At 39.8% G+C, this 15,893-nt stretch overlaps 1 protein-coding gene across 3 annotated transcripts in view; it reads right to left on the bottom strand.

Moving 5' to 3' along the window:
• Slc12a1 (solute carrier family 12 member 1) overlaps positions 1-15,893 on the bottom strand; it is a 97,125-nt gene that overhangs the window by 11,253 nt on the left and 69,979 nt on the right. For all 3 annotated transcript variants that reach the window (XM_004669741.2, XM_004669740.2, XM_004669742.3), the window contains exons 21-24: positions 5,775-5,918; positions 2,450-2,581; positions 2,108-2,219; positions 296-382 (exon numbers count right to left, since the gene is read on the bottom strand). In XM_004669741.2, coding sequence (XP_004669798.1) covers positions 296-382; positions 2,108-2,219; positions 2,450-2,581; positions 5,775-5,918 — 475 coding nt within the window. The remainder of the gene's footprint in view (positions 1-295; positions 383-2,107; positions 2,220-2,449; positions 2,582-5,774; positions 5,919-15,893) is intronic.

Here is a 15,893-nt window from a genome sequence, read left to right on the forward strand (position 1 = left end):
AGATAGTTTTAGAGGCTCCTTTAAAAGTTCATAGACCCTAATTAAGTCCTTTGTGCCTAAGAACTAAAATGGCTCTGGGACAGGGAATCTCTAATGGAAAATTTCACTTCTATCTTTCCATTAGAATGTACTTGGCAGTTATATGTCATGATTTTCCAAAGGCACTTCTTTTTTTTATATCTGTCAAGAAGTCACTACAGTAAAAGCATAACATCTTTAGTCGTTGGTAAGCAACACAAAAGAGAGTGAGGAGAGTATCATGAGTTTTCCGTGGATGTAGTTAAATGTTTCATACCTCTCTTTGTTTGGCTTAATGTTGATGTCACCAATGATATTGATGTCTGCAAATTTTATCCTAAATTTGCTCAGAAGAGAAGCCATTCTGAAAATAAAAAGAAAACCCACTTCATCATTATGCACTTTGCTATTTTTAGTCAAAGGTGTTTTTGTGTTTGAGTTAAGTTATCAGAAGCAGTTATGTCTTATTTCACCTGAGTTTGTAGGAAGAAGCGTTCTTGTTTTGGAGTTTCATTACTGTTGGACATGCTAAGTGTATACCAGTCTTTTCTACTAAAGGCATAAAGAAACCCTTATAGTCAAAGAAGGTGGCAATCACCTGTAATCTCAGCACATGGGAAACTGAGGCAGGAGGATTATGTGTCAGAGGTCCAGCTGGGTACATAATGAGTTCCAGGTAAGCCTGAGATACTTAGAGAGATTCTGTCTCAAAAAAAAGGAAATAAAAATAAAAAAGAAACCCTTGCTGGTATAGACACTAAAAAGAGCAAACCCAACTGTACATTCATCTTTTAGAGAGAATAGTGTAAAACCATCCACATTCCCCTACATCTGAGACAGAATTCTTATTGGTTATTATCTTTGTTATTTTTAGAGTTACTAACAAAATATTAATAGTCACATGCTCTTAAGAGGGAGAAAAAGATAAGGAAAATTTCTAAATAAAAGTCCTGCCATTATTTTGTGATTTCTGGAAGTTAAAGGTTCAGGATTTAGCATGCTCAAGAGCTGTTGCTGGTACATTTTCAGGTTACTTCAAAGATCTCTGGAGAGCCAGGTGTGGTGGTGCATGCCTTTAATCCCAGCACTAGGGAGGCACAGGTAGGAGGATCACCGTGAGTTCAAGGCCATCCTGAGACTACATAGTGAATTCCAGGTCAGCCTGAGCTAGAGTGGGACCATACCTCAAAAAACAAAACTACAACAACAACAACAAAAACCCTCTGAAGACTCTGTGCCTATTATTCCCATATATACATCAGCTGTCAATGGATAAATTGATAAGTAATATCAAGAAATACTTAGACACATTGTGGGACTTTTTCCTTTATTTTAATTAATAGTGCTCTCAGCATTCATCCACTGAAACTTTTCAAACTATAAACAGGATGAGACCACCTGGCATAGTGGCTCATGCCTTTAATCCCAGCACTTGGAGGCAGCAGAAGTAGGAGGATCGCTGTGACTTTGAGGCCACTCTGAGACTACATTGTGAGTTCCAGGACAGCCAGGCTAGAGTAAGACCCTACCTAAAAAAAGAAGAAGAACAAGGAGAAGAAGGAGAAGCTGAGCTGAGACCACAGCTATGTTTGGTGACTATTGCAAAGTCCTGTGTCTCCTTGGTTGCAGAGACGGGGCTAGGACCTAGGTACAGTCTCTCAGTATATATGTCTTTTGTAAGTTCTGTGCTAAAAGCAACACATAATTTAGCAAACCTTAATCCTCCCCCCAAACAACTGCACAGCTTCCTTCAGAATCTTCCTTTCTCGAATGCATTTGGTAGTCAGAACAAAATAAATATCATGTAAGATAATGACACCCTCTAATGCCTTTCTGAAAGGGGACAAGAGAACTTGGTAAGATTGATTAGAAAAATTATGCAAATAACTTATTGCTCCCTCCCAAACCAAGTAAACATGAGGCTTATCATTAGTGGCTTTGTCTTTAAACCTACTATAGCTCAAAGGTGTTTAACGCTCTTAAAGCATTTAAGCAGCAGTCGTCTGATTGAGGCGAGCTCTGGAGGAAAGCCGTGGCAGTAGGCCACAGTCATCTGAAATGACCCACAGATGAACCATAAACTACTTACGCAATTTTTTCTTCTTCAATGCGGTTGATTTTTCCTCCGACATATATTCTTAATTTACAGTCTTTCCACTTTTTTCTTAGAGTCAAGATATAGGGGATAAGAAGTGTTAACCCTGGAGTAAAGAGCAAATCACAACAGGAAGGATGAGCATTCTTTACTGTCTAAAGAGAAGAGCTTTATATTTTTTTCATTCCCGTATAGTAACTGCTAAATAATGTATGCGTTTGAGAACACCGAAATGTCATTATTAACTGGTGCCATTTTCATATACCTTCCCACGCAGTTTGTTAATTTATCAAAACAGGAATTCTGCTTCCTAGTGTATATCTGGATGTTTTTTACCTCCATCATCAAATAACCACCAAACATCAATTGTGCCTTTCCCTTGCTTCTTTTTAAATTGAGTGCTGGCTTCCACCAGTTTCTGGTTGAACTCCCCAACATGCATCGACTGGACGGTGTTGATGCTGCTGTCTGAAATATAAGAGTAAATGACGCGTGTATTTGTGTCTTGGAACAGAAATAAGATAGCTTTACAAGAAACCTCTTGGTGAAGGGAGAAGGGAAAGTCATGGGCTCAGGTTGTTATATCAATAAACACCAAGCTCCATTCTCCAAAGAATGCTTATCAGGTCAAATCCCACAACAACTGAGATCAAATTCAGTAGCTAAATAAAAGTCTGGTATTAATTTTCTCACTATAATTCTCATTATAAAACAGTGAATTATTTTTAGGTCCTTGTTATTCTGTCTCAGAATGGAGTTATTATTTAGGCATGTGATAATTTGAATCTGAAATATTCCCCAGAGTCTTATGTTGTGAGTGCTTGCTCCCTGGTTGGTGTGCTCCTTGCAGAGGTTGGAGGGAGCAGCCCCATTGGAGAATGTGGGCAGCTCTGGGTCAGAGCCCTGCCCTCAGTTCTGCCATGCTTTGTTTCCTGGTCTGCATGATGTGAACAGCTTCTACTTCAGACTCCTTTAGACACAAATGGTACCATTCCATATGCCTTGTCAATGCCAGTGTAGTGCTTAGCGTAGAGCTTACAGGCTCTTGAAACTCCTGTTCTGATCCAGGAGGTTCTGAAGATGGTTTATTCTGTCTTTCTGTTTCTGTGTTTAGGGCCTGTCACTTCTAAAGCAATCATTTCATGTTATTTCTATATTCCTAGGACTGCTGAGGGATAAAGTAAATTTGTTCCCAGAATGGACCAAACTGTGCCTTCACTTATATGCAAGTGAAAGGAGTCATTATGAGCGTCTGGAGGGAGGCTTGACCTTGATCATGATGCAGAAACAGGCTTTCAAAGTGAAGTTCTGCTTTCATTAATGACAACTCCATTGTTTCCTCCTCCCAAAAGAGAATGGCTATGCTATGGCCTCTGGCTTCTGCACTTTCCAGTCCCTTTCAGACTATATCACTTAGAGATTACTTAATGCTACAGATAAACAAAATAAGAGGAAAGGAAATAATTCAGAAGAGTCCACCAAGTTTTGCATCCTGAGAGTCCTGAAGCAGTTCTAATTTCAGATCTAAGCACATCATTTTCATGAGAAGTACCATATTAAGGTAGGTGGGAAATAATACTCTCTCCCATAGCCCATGGCATATTTTAAGAACATAAAAGGAAATGGCATTTTATGTGTCTTTTCCCATCATCCTCTAAAAGTTTATAAAATATTATAGGTGAAATTTCATCCTAAACTATTTACAGGTTAGGAGATGGCTTCTTTGAAGAGGTAGCTACTGCCAACCTGACTGACCATAAGCCTGCTAAGCTTCAATTTGGATCCTGCTATTTGACCTGGGAACTCTCCCAAAGAAGCAATCTTTTCCTTATCTCACACCAGTGTATTACTTCACTCATTTCAGGACATTTCATGAAGAAATGCATGTTCACAATTCAATTTTTCTACCAGCAGAGGTCACTCTGGCCCTCACTAAACCTGCAGTGGCTTGGAGAATAAAAGGTAATTGGGAAAAACAACCACCACCCCCCAAAACAACTATTTATAAAACTGGTAACAAGCTCCCTCATATTTTGGTTCTCTGCCCCTGGAATGTATTCAGACATTCAGAGATAAGTTTACCACTCAGCCCAAATCTGTAGATATTAATCTGTCAATGAAAATCAAGTTTTGAATTCTGGTTTGTAATAATGATGCCTGTTTTGAACATAGGTTCCTAGCTCTATCCCTTATTTGCCTATGTTAGTCAGATTTATGACCTTGAAGTGTGTGCAAGTTAAGAAGAATGTAGATCAAACAATCTGAGTATTATTGGTTCTTAAATTTCTATCCCTCTTCAATCTCAACAAAGACATTTTATTATTTGCATTTGTATTTATTTGCAAGCAGATTGTGTGTTGCAGGGGACATGGACACACCAGGGTCTCTTGCTACTGCAAACAAATTTCAGATGCATACACCTGTTTGTGCACCTGGCCTTACGTGGCTACTGGGGAATTGAACCTAAGCTGGTAGGCTTTGCAAACAAGTGCCTTTAACTGCTGAGGCATTTCCCCAACCTCTAAAAAAGACATTTTTTAAAGCACTAAATTTGCTTAGGCACTAATTATCTTCCAAATCAAAAATTGTTTTAAATATTTTTATAGAAAGACCATACAAAATGCTTCATGATGTTGATGCTACTTTCTTTATTATAAAATATTTTATTTATTTATTTATGTCCAAGCACAGATATACACGCACATACAGAGAGAGAGAGACAGAGAGAATGAATGTGTCAGGGCTTCTAACACTGCAACTCCAGGTGCTTCTGGCACTGTGCATCTGGGTACTGAGAAACTGAGCTCAGGTCTTTAGGTTTTGCAGACAAGTGCCTTAATTACTGAGTCATCTCTCCAGCCCTGATGCTACTTTTTTTTTTTTTTTTTTTTGAAGTAGGGTCTTGCGGTAGCCCAGACTGACCTGGAATTCACTATGTAGTCTCAGAGTAGCCTCCAAGTCATGGAAATCTTCCTACTTCTCCCTCCCGAGTGCTGGGATTAAAGGCATGCACCATCATGCCCAGCTGATGCTACTTTCTTGAAAGAAATATATGGTAGTTTGAATATATGGCCCCCTAGCCTCAGGGTTGCAACTTGAATCTCCAGTGGGCAGAGCCCTACTTAGAAAGAACTGTCCCTGGGGTGGATCTGGTTGTCCAGTCCTGAGGTGTGTAAAGAGCAGTTTGGAGCTCTGGCTGTCAGTGTTTGGTGTTGGCTGTTGGTGGCATCTCTCCTCTTGGATCTGTGGAAGACAGCCAGTTTCTTCCACCATTGATGGTGTTTCCCCTGGAATCTGTAAGCCTGAAATAAACCCTTTTCTCCCATAAGCTGTTTCTGGTTGGGTGTTTGTCCCAGCAATGAGAAGCTGATTGCAACAAAGTTTTTCAGTCCCTACCTATGCTTAGATGTCTTAGATAATGATTTCTGACCCCTTGGGGATGCTCAATTAGGGGATCATCTTGAAATCTTTCTTTTTTTTTTTTTGGTTTTTCGAGGTAGGGTCTCACTCTGGTCCAGGCTGACCTGGAATTAACTCTGTCATCTCAGGGTGGCCTTGAACTCATGGCAATCCTCCTACCTCTGCCTCCCGAGTGCTGGGATTAAAGGCGTGCGCCACCATACCCAGCTTTGAAATCGTTACAAGTGTGAAAAATGCTTACCTTTTTTAGGAGTTGGTTTAGTGATGTTCAATTTTCCAGCTTTTTTAAACAAGCCTCGGATGCCCCCATGCCCTTCTTCCCCCTCACTATCCTTGCTGGCGGCCTCAAGAGCCAGCCTTTCTTGTTCCAGTTTCTCCAATTCATCTGAGGAAACAAGGAAAAATTAGTTATTTATCTCAGAGGAACAATCTTATAAACTATTTTAGCATTTAAAATAGTATACTATGCAGGGTATGATTCCCCCCACTCGTGATTATTAAACAGTAGTATATTTCAGTAAATTGCGTTCAGAAAGTATGTATCTCTATGCCTAAAGACACTGAGGTGTTTTATTTTGTGTGTGTGTGTGTGTGTGTGTGTGTGTGTGTGTGTGTGAGAGAGAGAGAGAGAGAGAGAGAGAGAGAGAGAGAGAGAGAGGGAGGGAGGGAAAGATTACTTATTTCTATATTTTGTTTTGCTTTGGATATATATATATATATATATTTATTTGTATTTATATTTATTATATATATATATAATATATATATTTGGCTTTTCGAGGTAGAGTCTCTCTCTAGCCCAGGCTGACCTAGAATTCACTATGTAGTCTCAGGGTGGCCTCAAACTCATAGTGATCCTCCTATCTCTGCTTCCTAAGTGCTGGGATTAAAGGTGTGCATCACCACACCCAGCTACTTATTTATATCTCTATACCACCATCCTAAACCAAACAAACAGCCTGACACTGCAAGATGTTGTGCCCTACAAGTTACTGATGTATTGATCTAAGCTACTAAGTCAGATATTTTAACAATTAGAAGTGACCAAATTACAGAAGTACACTGTATATATTGGGCACACAGCAAGACGTCCTAAATTGACACATGGAAGTAGAGAGCAAGAATTATAAACAGACAACTTGGCATGGTGGTGTGGGCTTGTAATCCTAGTACTTGTGAAGTTGAAGCAGGAAGATCAGGAGTTCAAGGTCATCCTCAGCTACATTGTGACTTTGAGGCCAGCCTGAGCTACACAAAACACTGTCTCACAACTCAAAATAAGTAAATAATAAATAAACAATTACAGAAAGAAATCTTACAATTTATAATCAACTTCCCTGGTTTTTGACTACAAATTGAATAATTTAAAACATATCCAGTATTAATTGTTTTTGTTAGTGAAAAACTTTGCATGATGAGTGACCAAATCATAGGAATGGCAGTGAAATCTGAGGTTTCTGTGAGCCTAGCAAAGTTTAATGTGTTACAAAGACTTTTCCAATGTTTAACCCCAAAGCAAGAGTGAAGCCGTATAAAATTCCTCCTAAGGTTTAGGACTTCTATCCAAGCTTTAATGGTTCCTCTGATCCATTTTATCTTTTTTGGACTCTGATTGCAATGAAACATTCCTAGCTGCTATGTAATATGTTGAGTCCCTCTTTGATCTCAACCTGCCTTGGTTCAGGGCAAATAAGATTTTAAAGGAGGTCATGTGATAGTGCTAAGCTGATGAGCACTGTTGCTTACACTGGTCTGGGTGGCACTCTTGTCAGATCTCATCTTATTGCCTGCTGAGAACAGAGCCTTGGGAAATGAACAGTGCTCCAAGGGAGAAGGTAGAAAACCCAGATTCAGTGTTACAAAAACACTTCTGTAAATGTCAACCCTCAGAGCTTTTGCCTTATCTATCTGTGAAGCTAAGCTGAACAAACTCTACATTTATCAATTATGTACTAACTAAATCTGTCAGGACAGTCACCTCCCTAGATGATGCTGTATTTCAGCTACACAAAATTGTCTGGCCCCTTTCCAGGTCTCAGAAATTAATCTTTCACCAGTGGCATTAGATTTGAGGTCAAATCACCCATGTGATTTCCCCAAAGCTTCAAAGGTTCTCAAGATGAGCAGCTATAGAAAGTCTGGGAAATTAGACTGATGGTGTTAGAGCTCAGACAGGATGTGCTTTCCTTTGATGTGGAAGGGGAATGGCAAGTTGCTGTTTGCACTGGGGTCCATGACTCAGTGTAGCTCCGCAGCTGGCTTTATGTGACGTTAGGACAAGTGACTCTTTCTATGCCTCAGATTTCCTGCCTGTGTAATGGAAAAATCATTACCTTTTCCTTTCCTACCCTATGAATTTGGCAACAAGAATAAAACACAGGGCTTTGGAGATCCTGCAACAACAGAGCAATGAGTACAGTTATAGGTAGTGTATATATAAAACTTCTGGAAATGGGTCTACTCATGAAAAGTAGACTGAGATTTTGAGAAGGCCAGAAGTTATTTTAACAATTACTATTTATTGTGTACTCTTTCCAAATTACTCAGGGATGCTTACCATTATTAACCTAATTTTGCAGATGAAGAAACTGAGACTCACAAGAGTTAAGTCACATGTCTTTTATCACCTAGCACGTCACAGCATTCAACTACAAAGGGGCTTGCTTGACTATGACATCCACATGCTTCCCCCTACAAAGACATTCTTGTGGCTGGTTATTATTAAAGTCATTGTGTTAACCACTGCCTTTTAAACATGTAGGAAAAGCATGTAATGCCAAACTGCCTGCCCCTGAATGATGGTCCCTGGAGCATGTCATTTGGCAAGGAGATCACTAAGGTTGGGACACACGTGGAAGGTTGCCCTGAGCAGCCGTCTCATCAGCCAGTGTTGCTTTGCCGTCTCACTAGCTGTTATCCAGCTTTTCAGTGGGCACACTGCAGGGCCAGCTGCAGGGCTGTCTCTTTGCTATCCTCTTGAACGTACTTATTTGTGAATTTCCTAGGGACAATTGTGAGGTTGCCTTTGGGAGGCAATTCTTCCCTTCTTTATTGGGTAGACTCCTGCCTACCTGTGATACCACTAATGACCATGCTCTTTGTGCTCTAGTGTAGACAAAACATTGCAAAAGTAAGTCCTCATTTGTAAGGGAGGCAAGTGGCTACAGGTGACTCCAACAATTTGCTGGAAGCTATGTCCATAGCATATCCTTGTCGGGCAAACTGCAGAACCCCAGGCCTGAGAGGCAGGTGGGGCCAAACTGCATTTGAATGCTTCGCATTTACTATTTCCCATAAAGCATAGACAGGCTGATGAAGTCTTTTCTGAAGGCTGAAATTGGCTTGCTTTGCCAACTTGGATCTCAGGTCTACATAGTCATGCAATTCCCATTGCACAGTAGTTTTTCAGGTTCTTATTAGAGATGATTTTTAATCATTCACATTGTGGGTGATTGAAGACCCCTTTCTGGGTACTCCTTCTTTCTCACATTTTGTTGCTAAATAGAAGTGATGTCTTGATGATATTGTCTTTTGAATTATATATTAGGTGTACTGCAAGCCTCTGTTTGCACTGTTTGCCAAAACATTTCTTTTTCCAGGAATACTGGTCCATTGAGTTGTGGAAGTATATCATTAGTCACAAGGGGGAGCTAGCCAGGAGCGAATGAATGGATAGATATGAACTGACTGTAGTCCAGTCTGGCCTCCAAATTGATATGTAGCTGATGACCCTGAACTCTTGATCATCCTGCCTCAGCCTCCTCAGTGTTGGGATTATATAACTGTATATCACCATGCCCAGCTATGTATCCCTCTTCACCCTTCTTCAGTGATATCCCCTGACCACAGTATCTTCCTGTCCTTTTTTCCTCCTAGATTTTAAGATCATCCCTATGGTTATAATTATACAAGAAACAGCTTAGGCCTTTTTGCTTTTTTCAGTTGATAGTGGGGTTCTAATCACTCTTGTCCTGTATGTTCCAAACTATTCTCCTAGTAAGACCAATATCTCCTTCATCACATCTCTATCCAGAAGGTCAAACTTCTTTGAGCAGTAGTCACTGCATTTAAAAGTACTTTATGAATTGTTTATATGGTAACCATTTTTTAAAATATTCTTATTTTTATTTTATTTATTTGAGAGAGACAAAGAGGGAGAGAGCAAAAGAGAGAGAATGGGCACGCCAGGGCCTCCAGCCACTGCAAATGAGCTCTAGATGCATGCGCTCCCTTGTGCATCTGGCTTACATGGATCCTGGAGAATTGAACTGGGATCCTTTGGCTTTGCAGGCAAACACCTTAACTACTAAGCAATCTCTCCGGCCACCAATTTTTTTTTTCCTTTTTTTTAATTTTGAGACAGAGAAAGAGGGAGAGAGAAGGTGGGAGGGAGAGAATGGGAATGCCAGGGCCTTTAACCTCTGCAAATGAACTCCAGATGCATGTGCCACCTTGTGCATCTGGCTTATGTGGGTACTAGGGAATCAAACCTGGGTCCTTTGTCTTTGCAGATAAACACATTAACCACTAAGCCATCTCTCTAATGCTTTTTCTAAAAATACTATTTTTATTTATTTAATGGTAGCCATTTGGAGTGACTGCATTTTGAGTTGCCAAAATGGCCTCAAATGTTATAGTATGTGCATATTTGTTTCTCTTGAAGATCTTTTTAAAAATAGGCAGGGGCCTACAAATCATTGGTTTTGAATCTTAACGTCAAAGCAGTAGATATCTGACAGGATAAGGAGGAGTCAAGAAACCTACTGGGCAATCACAGCCCTTCCTACTTTGCAGCATCATTTTTCTTTATTAATTATTAAATCATGACTGTGCACTTGGTCAATCAACTCAAAGCCATAAATGCTGATATAAATCAATGTGCTAAGCCCCAGGTGAAGTCCAGTTAAGTTGAAGGCAGGAAGCAGTCTTGCAGCGGTTGCCTTCCAATCAGGTCATTATCTACTGACTGCCATCTGTCTTTATTTTGCTGCCACTTGATCAGATGCAGCAGCGTCACCCTGCTCTGAACTGCTCATAAATTGTGTGGTGCTTACACAGAACATTTGACCACATGATGCTTCAAACCACACCTCATCACTTGATTTCCTACCAGTACAATTTGGATGCTTTTTATTTTTTACTTTATCTTGTGTTTGTGTACACGTGTATGTAATGTGATATATATGGTCTATACACATGCATGTGCCCTTGTAATGCCTCATACTTTTGCCTGAAGTAGTGGTGGTTGGAAGGGTGTTAGTCTGCAGAGGCTGAAGTGAAAGATCAGGTGTTCAGCTCCATTCCTCTTCTGTCTGGTCTTGTTTTGAGCCAGAGGGTCTTTTCACTGATTCCAGAGCTTGTGGGCTCCTATGATTCTCTGGTCTCTGCGACCTTGTGGGGACTAGGGTTACAAATGCGCATGGCCACACCTAGCTGTTTTACCTGGGATATGGAGATTTGAACTTGGGCCGTCTCAGACCCCCTCAGATCCTTATGCTTGTATAGGAAGTCCACCTAACCACTGAACAATCTCTCCAGTCCCAATTTAGATTCTTTGTTGTAGTTTATAAACTAGTGACTAACATAAAATACCATATTTATTTGTGCTGTCAGGCAATACATTAATTAAGAGTGTTGAGCCAGGCGTGGTGGCGCATGCCTTTAATCCCAGCACTCGGAAGACAGAAGTAGGAGGATCACTGTGAGTTCGAGGCCACCCTGATTACATAGTGAATTCTAGGTCAGTCTGGACTATAGTGAAACTTTACCTCAAAGAACAAAAACAAAGCCGGGCGTGGTGGCACACGCCTTTAATCCCAGCACTCTGGAGGCAGAGGTAGGAGGATTGCCATGAGTTTGAGGCCACCTTGAGATTATATAGTGAACTCCAGGTCAGCCTGGGCTAGACTGAGACCCTACCTCGAGAAGACCAAAAAAAAAAAAAAAAAAAAAAAAAAAAAAAAAAAAAAAAAAAAAACCAAAAAACTAAAACCAACAACAACAATAACAAAAAGAGTACTGGTCATCAGCAGTGGGGTGATTTGCAGTGAAAAGTCAGAATACTATGATCGCTGATCATATTTATACAGTTATTCTCATATAAGCCTATTGTCATTAGCTGGTAACTTAAGTATAAAGATGATTTCTATTCATTGATTTAGTAACTATAGCATATGGTTCTGAATTGCTAATATTTCCTTTAAATAATAATCTGTGGTGACATTGTGGTGTCTATGTTAGAAAACTATGGTGATAGTCATTAACATATTTTAATGTAATATTTAAGATTTATCAGGCTCCTAATAAACCTTATATAACAGTATAATATAATGAACTGCAAGTTTATTTCCTCCAATCCAAAATCCAATATGAGGTTTGTCTCATAAATTACATATACTTCAAAATAGTGCATTGAACTGTGGAGTAAAGCTCATTTTCATCATTATGCCATTGTTTTCCCCACAGGTTCTTCATGTAATTGGGTAATACTGTGTTCCTGTTTACTGAAGATAGTTGGTACTTATAATTATTTTATTAGCATTCAAGTGTGTTTTCCCTCTTTTGACTAAGAAGCAGAAATATTTCAAATATGAAAGCTGATGTACATTAGATGTGTTCCTTGGGAAATGAAACACGGCTGCAGTGCACTACCAGGATTCCTTGAGAAATACCCCAGAACCTGGTTGCTGTAGCACTTCTCAGAAATGAACTCATGGTACATTTGTGTGGATGGCACACTGAGGGTAGAAGCAATATTTTTCAGCTACTTCACATCTTTCAGCTCAAAGAGTTTGATATCTAACATTCAAATCAAATATGTAATCTAAATACAAATTCTATTTTTTATTCTTATTTTTAGATGGAGAAAATTACAACGCACAAGCCAGAAAACAACTGAAGTAGAACTCAGGAAGATAGCAGAAGTCATGATTCTCCTGTCTCATCTGGCTAAAGTGTGTGTTTATATGATCTGTGTGTGGTCGTTGGCATGTACGTGTCAGAGGACAATTTCAAGTATAAATTCTCACTTTCTTCTTGTTTGAAGCAGGGTCTCCTTTTATTCATCACCTAGTATGCCCAGCTAGCTGGCTCATGAGCTTCTGGGAATCCTCCTGTCTCATTTCTCTTCTTGCCATAAACATTTTGGGATTACAGATACTGGCACTACTGCATCCAGCTTTCCACAGGTTCAAAGGATCTGAACTTGGGTACTCATGCTTACGCATCAAGTTCTTTTGCCCACTGAGCATCACCCTGGCTGCCCATAACAGTCCCCTTAATAGTAGGCTCATAAAATTGTCCTCAGTGCCAGGTCTGTCTTATCAAATAGATGGGGAGCCCCTATGATGGATGGTTCAAGGGACACAAGGAAACAGCTTTGACTCATGTTCATAGCTCAGATTTCACCAAGGCTTCTGATTGTATAAGACAGTCTTCTCTAGTTCTCCTTTAAAAGAACACTGGCTTCAGGCAGACAAAGGCTTGAATACTAGCCTTACCAGTTACTCACTTTCTACATTGTGGGTAAGTAACTTGCAGCATTTTTACTATTAATAATAGGTTAATCTTGGACTCATCTACCTCAGCCTCCCAGAAGCTGGGATTAAAGGCATGTACCTCCATGCCTGGCTGTTTTATTTTTAAAAACCTCACACAATCACATAGCATGTCTAAAACATACAGTTTGTGCTCTATTTTATTTTATTATTTTATTTACTTATTTTGTCTTTTTCGAGGTAGGGTCTCACTCTAGCTCAGACTGACCCAGAATTCACTATATAGTCTCAGGGTGGCCTCAAACTCATGGCAATCCCCTACTTCTGCCCCCTGAGTGCTGGGATTAAAGGCACACACCACCCCGCCCAGCTTGCACTCTATTTTAAGCAAAGACTTCATCTGTAGTTTCCTCTTCTTCCTCATTCACTAAAACACTGCAGAATGATGGAATCAGAAAATTCAGCAAATCTACTCATATTCCTTGTTATGTTGGAGACATTTGGGAAACAGCAAACCATCTGGATCTCTCAGGCATCCATCCCTTATAGATGTTGCCTTTCTACTGGATCTTCCCAGTGGTACCCCATGCTCCAGCATCCTGGAGGCCAAATGCTGCTACAGAAAGGCTGAGCACTGCTGCTAGCTTTCCATGATCACATGTTGATGACGTGTTTGGCTTTTCTGATTTCTTTCACTCCTCATTGTGACTTAAATTCATTCTAAGTTTTTGTCATCCCCAACAAAGCTATGCCAATGCTCTGGCCTCAAAGAGAATGGACAGTACAGTATATGATCTTCCTCAGTTTACCTCTTTACTCTCACAAATATCACTAGCAATCCTTACTTCCTTTGCTCCCACTTTAGAAGATAAATCATTTCTTTCATCTCAGGTCAAGTCTTCTACCCATGCTTTTCTCTTAATTTCCCCTTTATTCTCCTGGATCTTACTTCATGGATTGTCCCTTTCTTCCTCTACATTGTCCATCTCTCCTACTCACTTGTGCCCATTTCATCAGTCTCAGAACATGCCTAACCTTCCTATTTTAAGGTCTGTGGATCTCTGCTAATAAGTCACTTCAATCTTATTCTTTTCACCATCCTACCTTCTTGGAATGGTGTCATGTCCATACTCTCTGCCTTGTCATCTCACAGTCCCCTCTTGACCCATTGTTCTCTGAACCCCAACAACATTATTCCAGAGACATTGCTTTCATCAAGACTACCTGTGTCATGTCAATTTTACTTTCATCCACTCTTTTCTATTCTTCCGTGTTGCTGTTGATAATGCTATTTTCCAAGTTCTGTGCACTCTATTCCCATGGCTCCTGGTGTCAACCTCCTAGTTTCTTTACTCCTGCTCCCTTTTTGGACCTTTATCCTGTGCCTAGATTTCTCAATCATACATCATGCTTGGGTTGTATTTTGTAGTGTCATGGTTTCAATTTCCACCCTAACTGTGATGACCTTTGTCTGCTAGGGCTGCCATCAAAACCACCATACATGGAGTTATTTAAACAATAATGTGTTTTCTCCCATTTCTAAAGGATAAAATCCTAGTATTAAGATATCAACAGATATAATTATACCAAAGTCACTCTCCTAGATGCTTTCTCATCCCTAGTCTGTCCTATGGTCCTTTTTTTTTTTTTTTTTTTTTTTTTTTTTTTTTTTTTTTTTTACAAATGCACTAGAAACACTGAGTTGGGTCCTACCAATATGACCTTGTTTTACCTTAATTCCTTCTTTACAGACCCAATCCCTAACAATAGTTCCATTCTGAGGAACTGAGATCAGGATTTCAGAAGATAAATTTGATGGTGGTGAGGTACTATCTATATAACAAAATCTAAATCTAGATCTCAGGCACAGTGTTTTCCTTTAAGAGTTAGGACTGTTAATGGCCTATTGGACATTCCCAGTAGGATTTCCCACCGGAGACTGTTTGAGATGGAGCCAGACAGCTCACATCTTTTCTTGCACTTTTGATCTCCTTTGTAGGCACCACCATCTACCCAGCCAATTGAAGTCTTTCTTCATGCCTCTCTTTCCTGTATCCTTCACATTTCATCAACCCCCAATATGTTCTTCATGCCTCTAAACACTTTTCAGCTCTGTCCTTTCTCTACAATCCTCCAGGAGCTTCCTTAGTTCCAGCTGTCTTGATTATTATGAAAATCTTTTTTTTTTTTTTTAATTTTCATGTCTGTTGCTCTTGTAGACTGCCTTTGCATTTTTTTTTTTTTTCCTGAGGTTGGAAAACTTGCTCTAGTCCAGGCTGACCTGGAATTCACTATGTAGTCTCAGAGTGCCTTTGAACTCATGATGATCTTCCTACCTCTGCCTCCTGAGTGCTGGGATTAAAGGCATATGCCACCATGCCCAGCTCTATTTTTTTTTTAAAGTAGAAACATGAAGATTCACTCCTTGTGTGTCTGTATATACTATACCCAATAAGACCTTTTCATTTTTTGTAATTGTAAGCTGTTTAGTATATAAAATGGTGGGATTTGTTTATTATAACATCTTCGTACACACACACACACACACACACACCCCTCAATACTTCTTTCCTTGTCCCTTCATTCCCCCCTGCCCTGGCATATACACTGGTCTCTTCCTCCACCCCATAATCTCTCTTTTGCTTCCATGTCATATATATACATATACCTACCCATATATATGTATGTATACACATAAATCACAAATCTGGACCTCATATAAGAGGGAAAATATGTCATATTTATGTTTTCATTCTAGTCTTCTATAGGTTGTGCCCCAAATGACTGAAAGAAAGAGTATAAGCTTTGGAACCCACATTTGACCACATTATGACCTCACTTAAATCCTTGTGGTGGTTCTCATC

The sequence above is a fragment of the Jaculus jaculus genome, chromosome 8 (genome assembly GCF_020740685.1).
Source record: "Jaculus jaculus isolate mJacJac1 chromosome 8, mJacJac1.mat.Y.cur, whole genome shotgun sequence".
In the NCBI taxonomy this organism is placed as follows: domain Eukaryota; kingdom Metazoa; phylum Chordata; class Mammalia; order Rodentia; family Dipodidae; genus Jaculus; species Jaculus jaculus.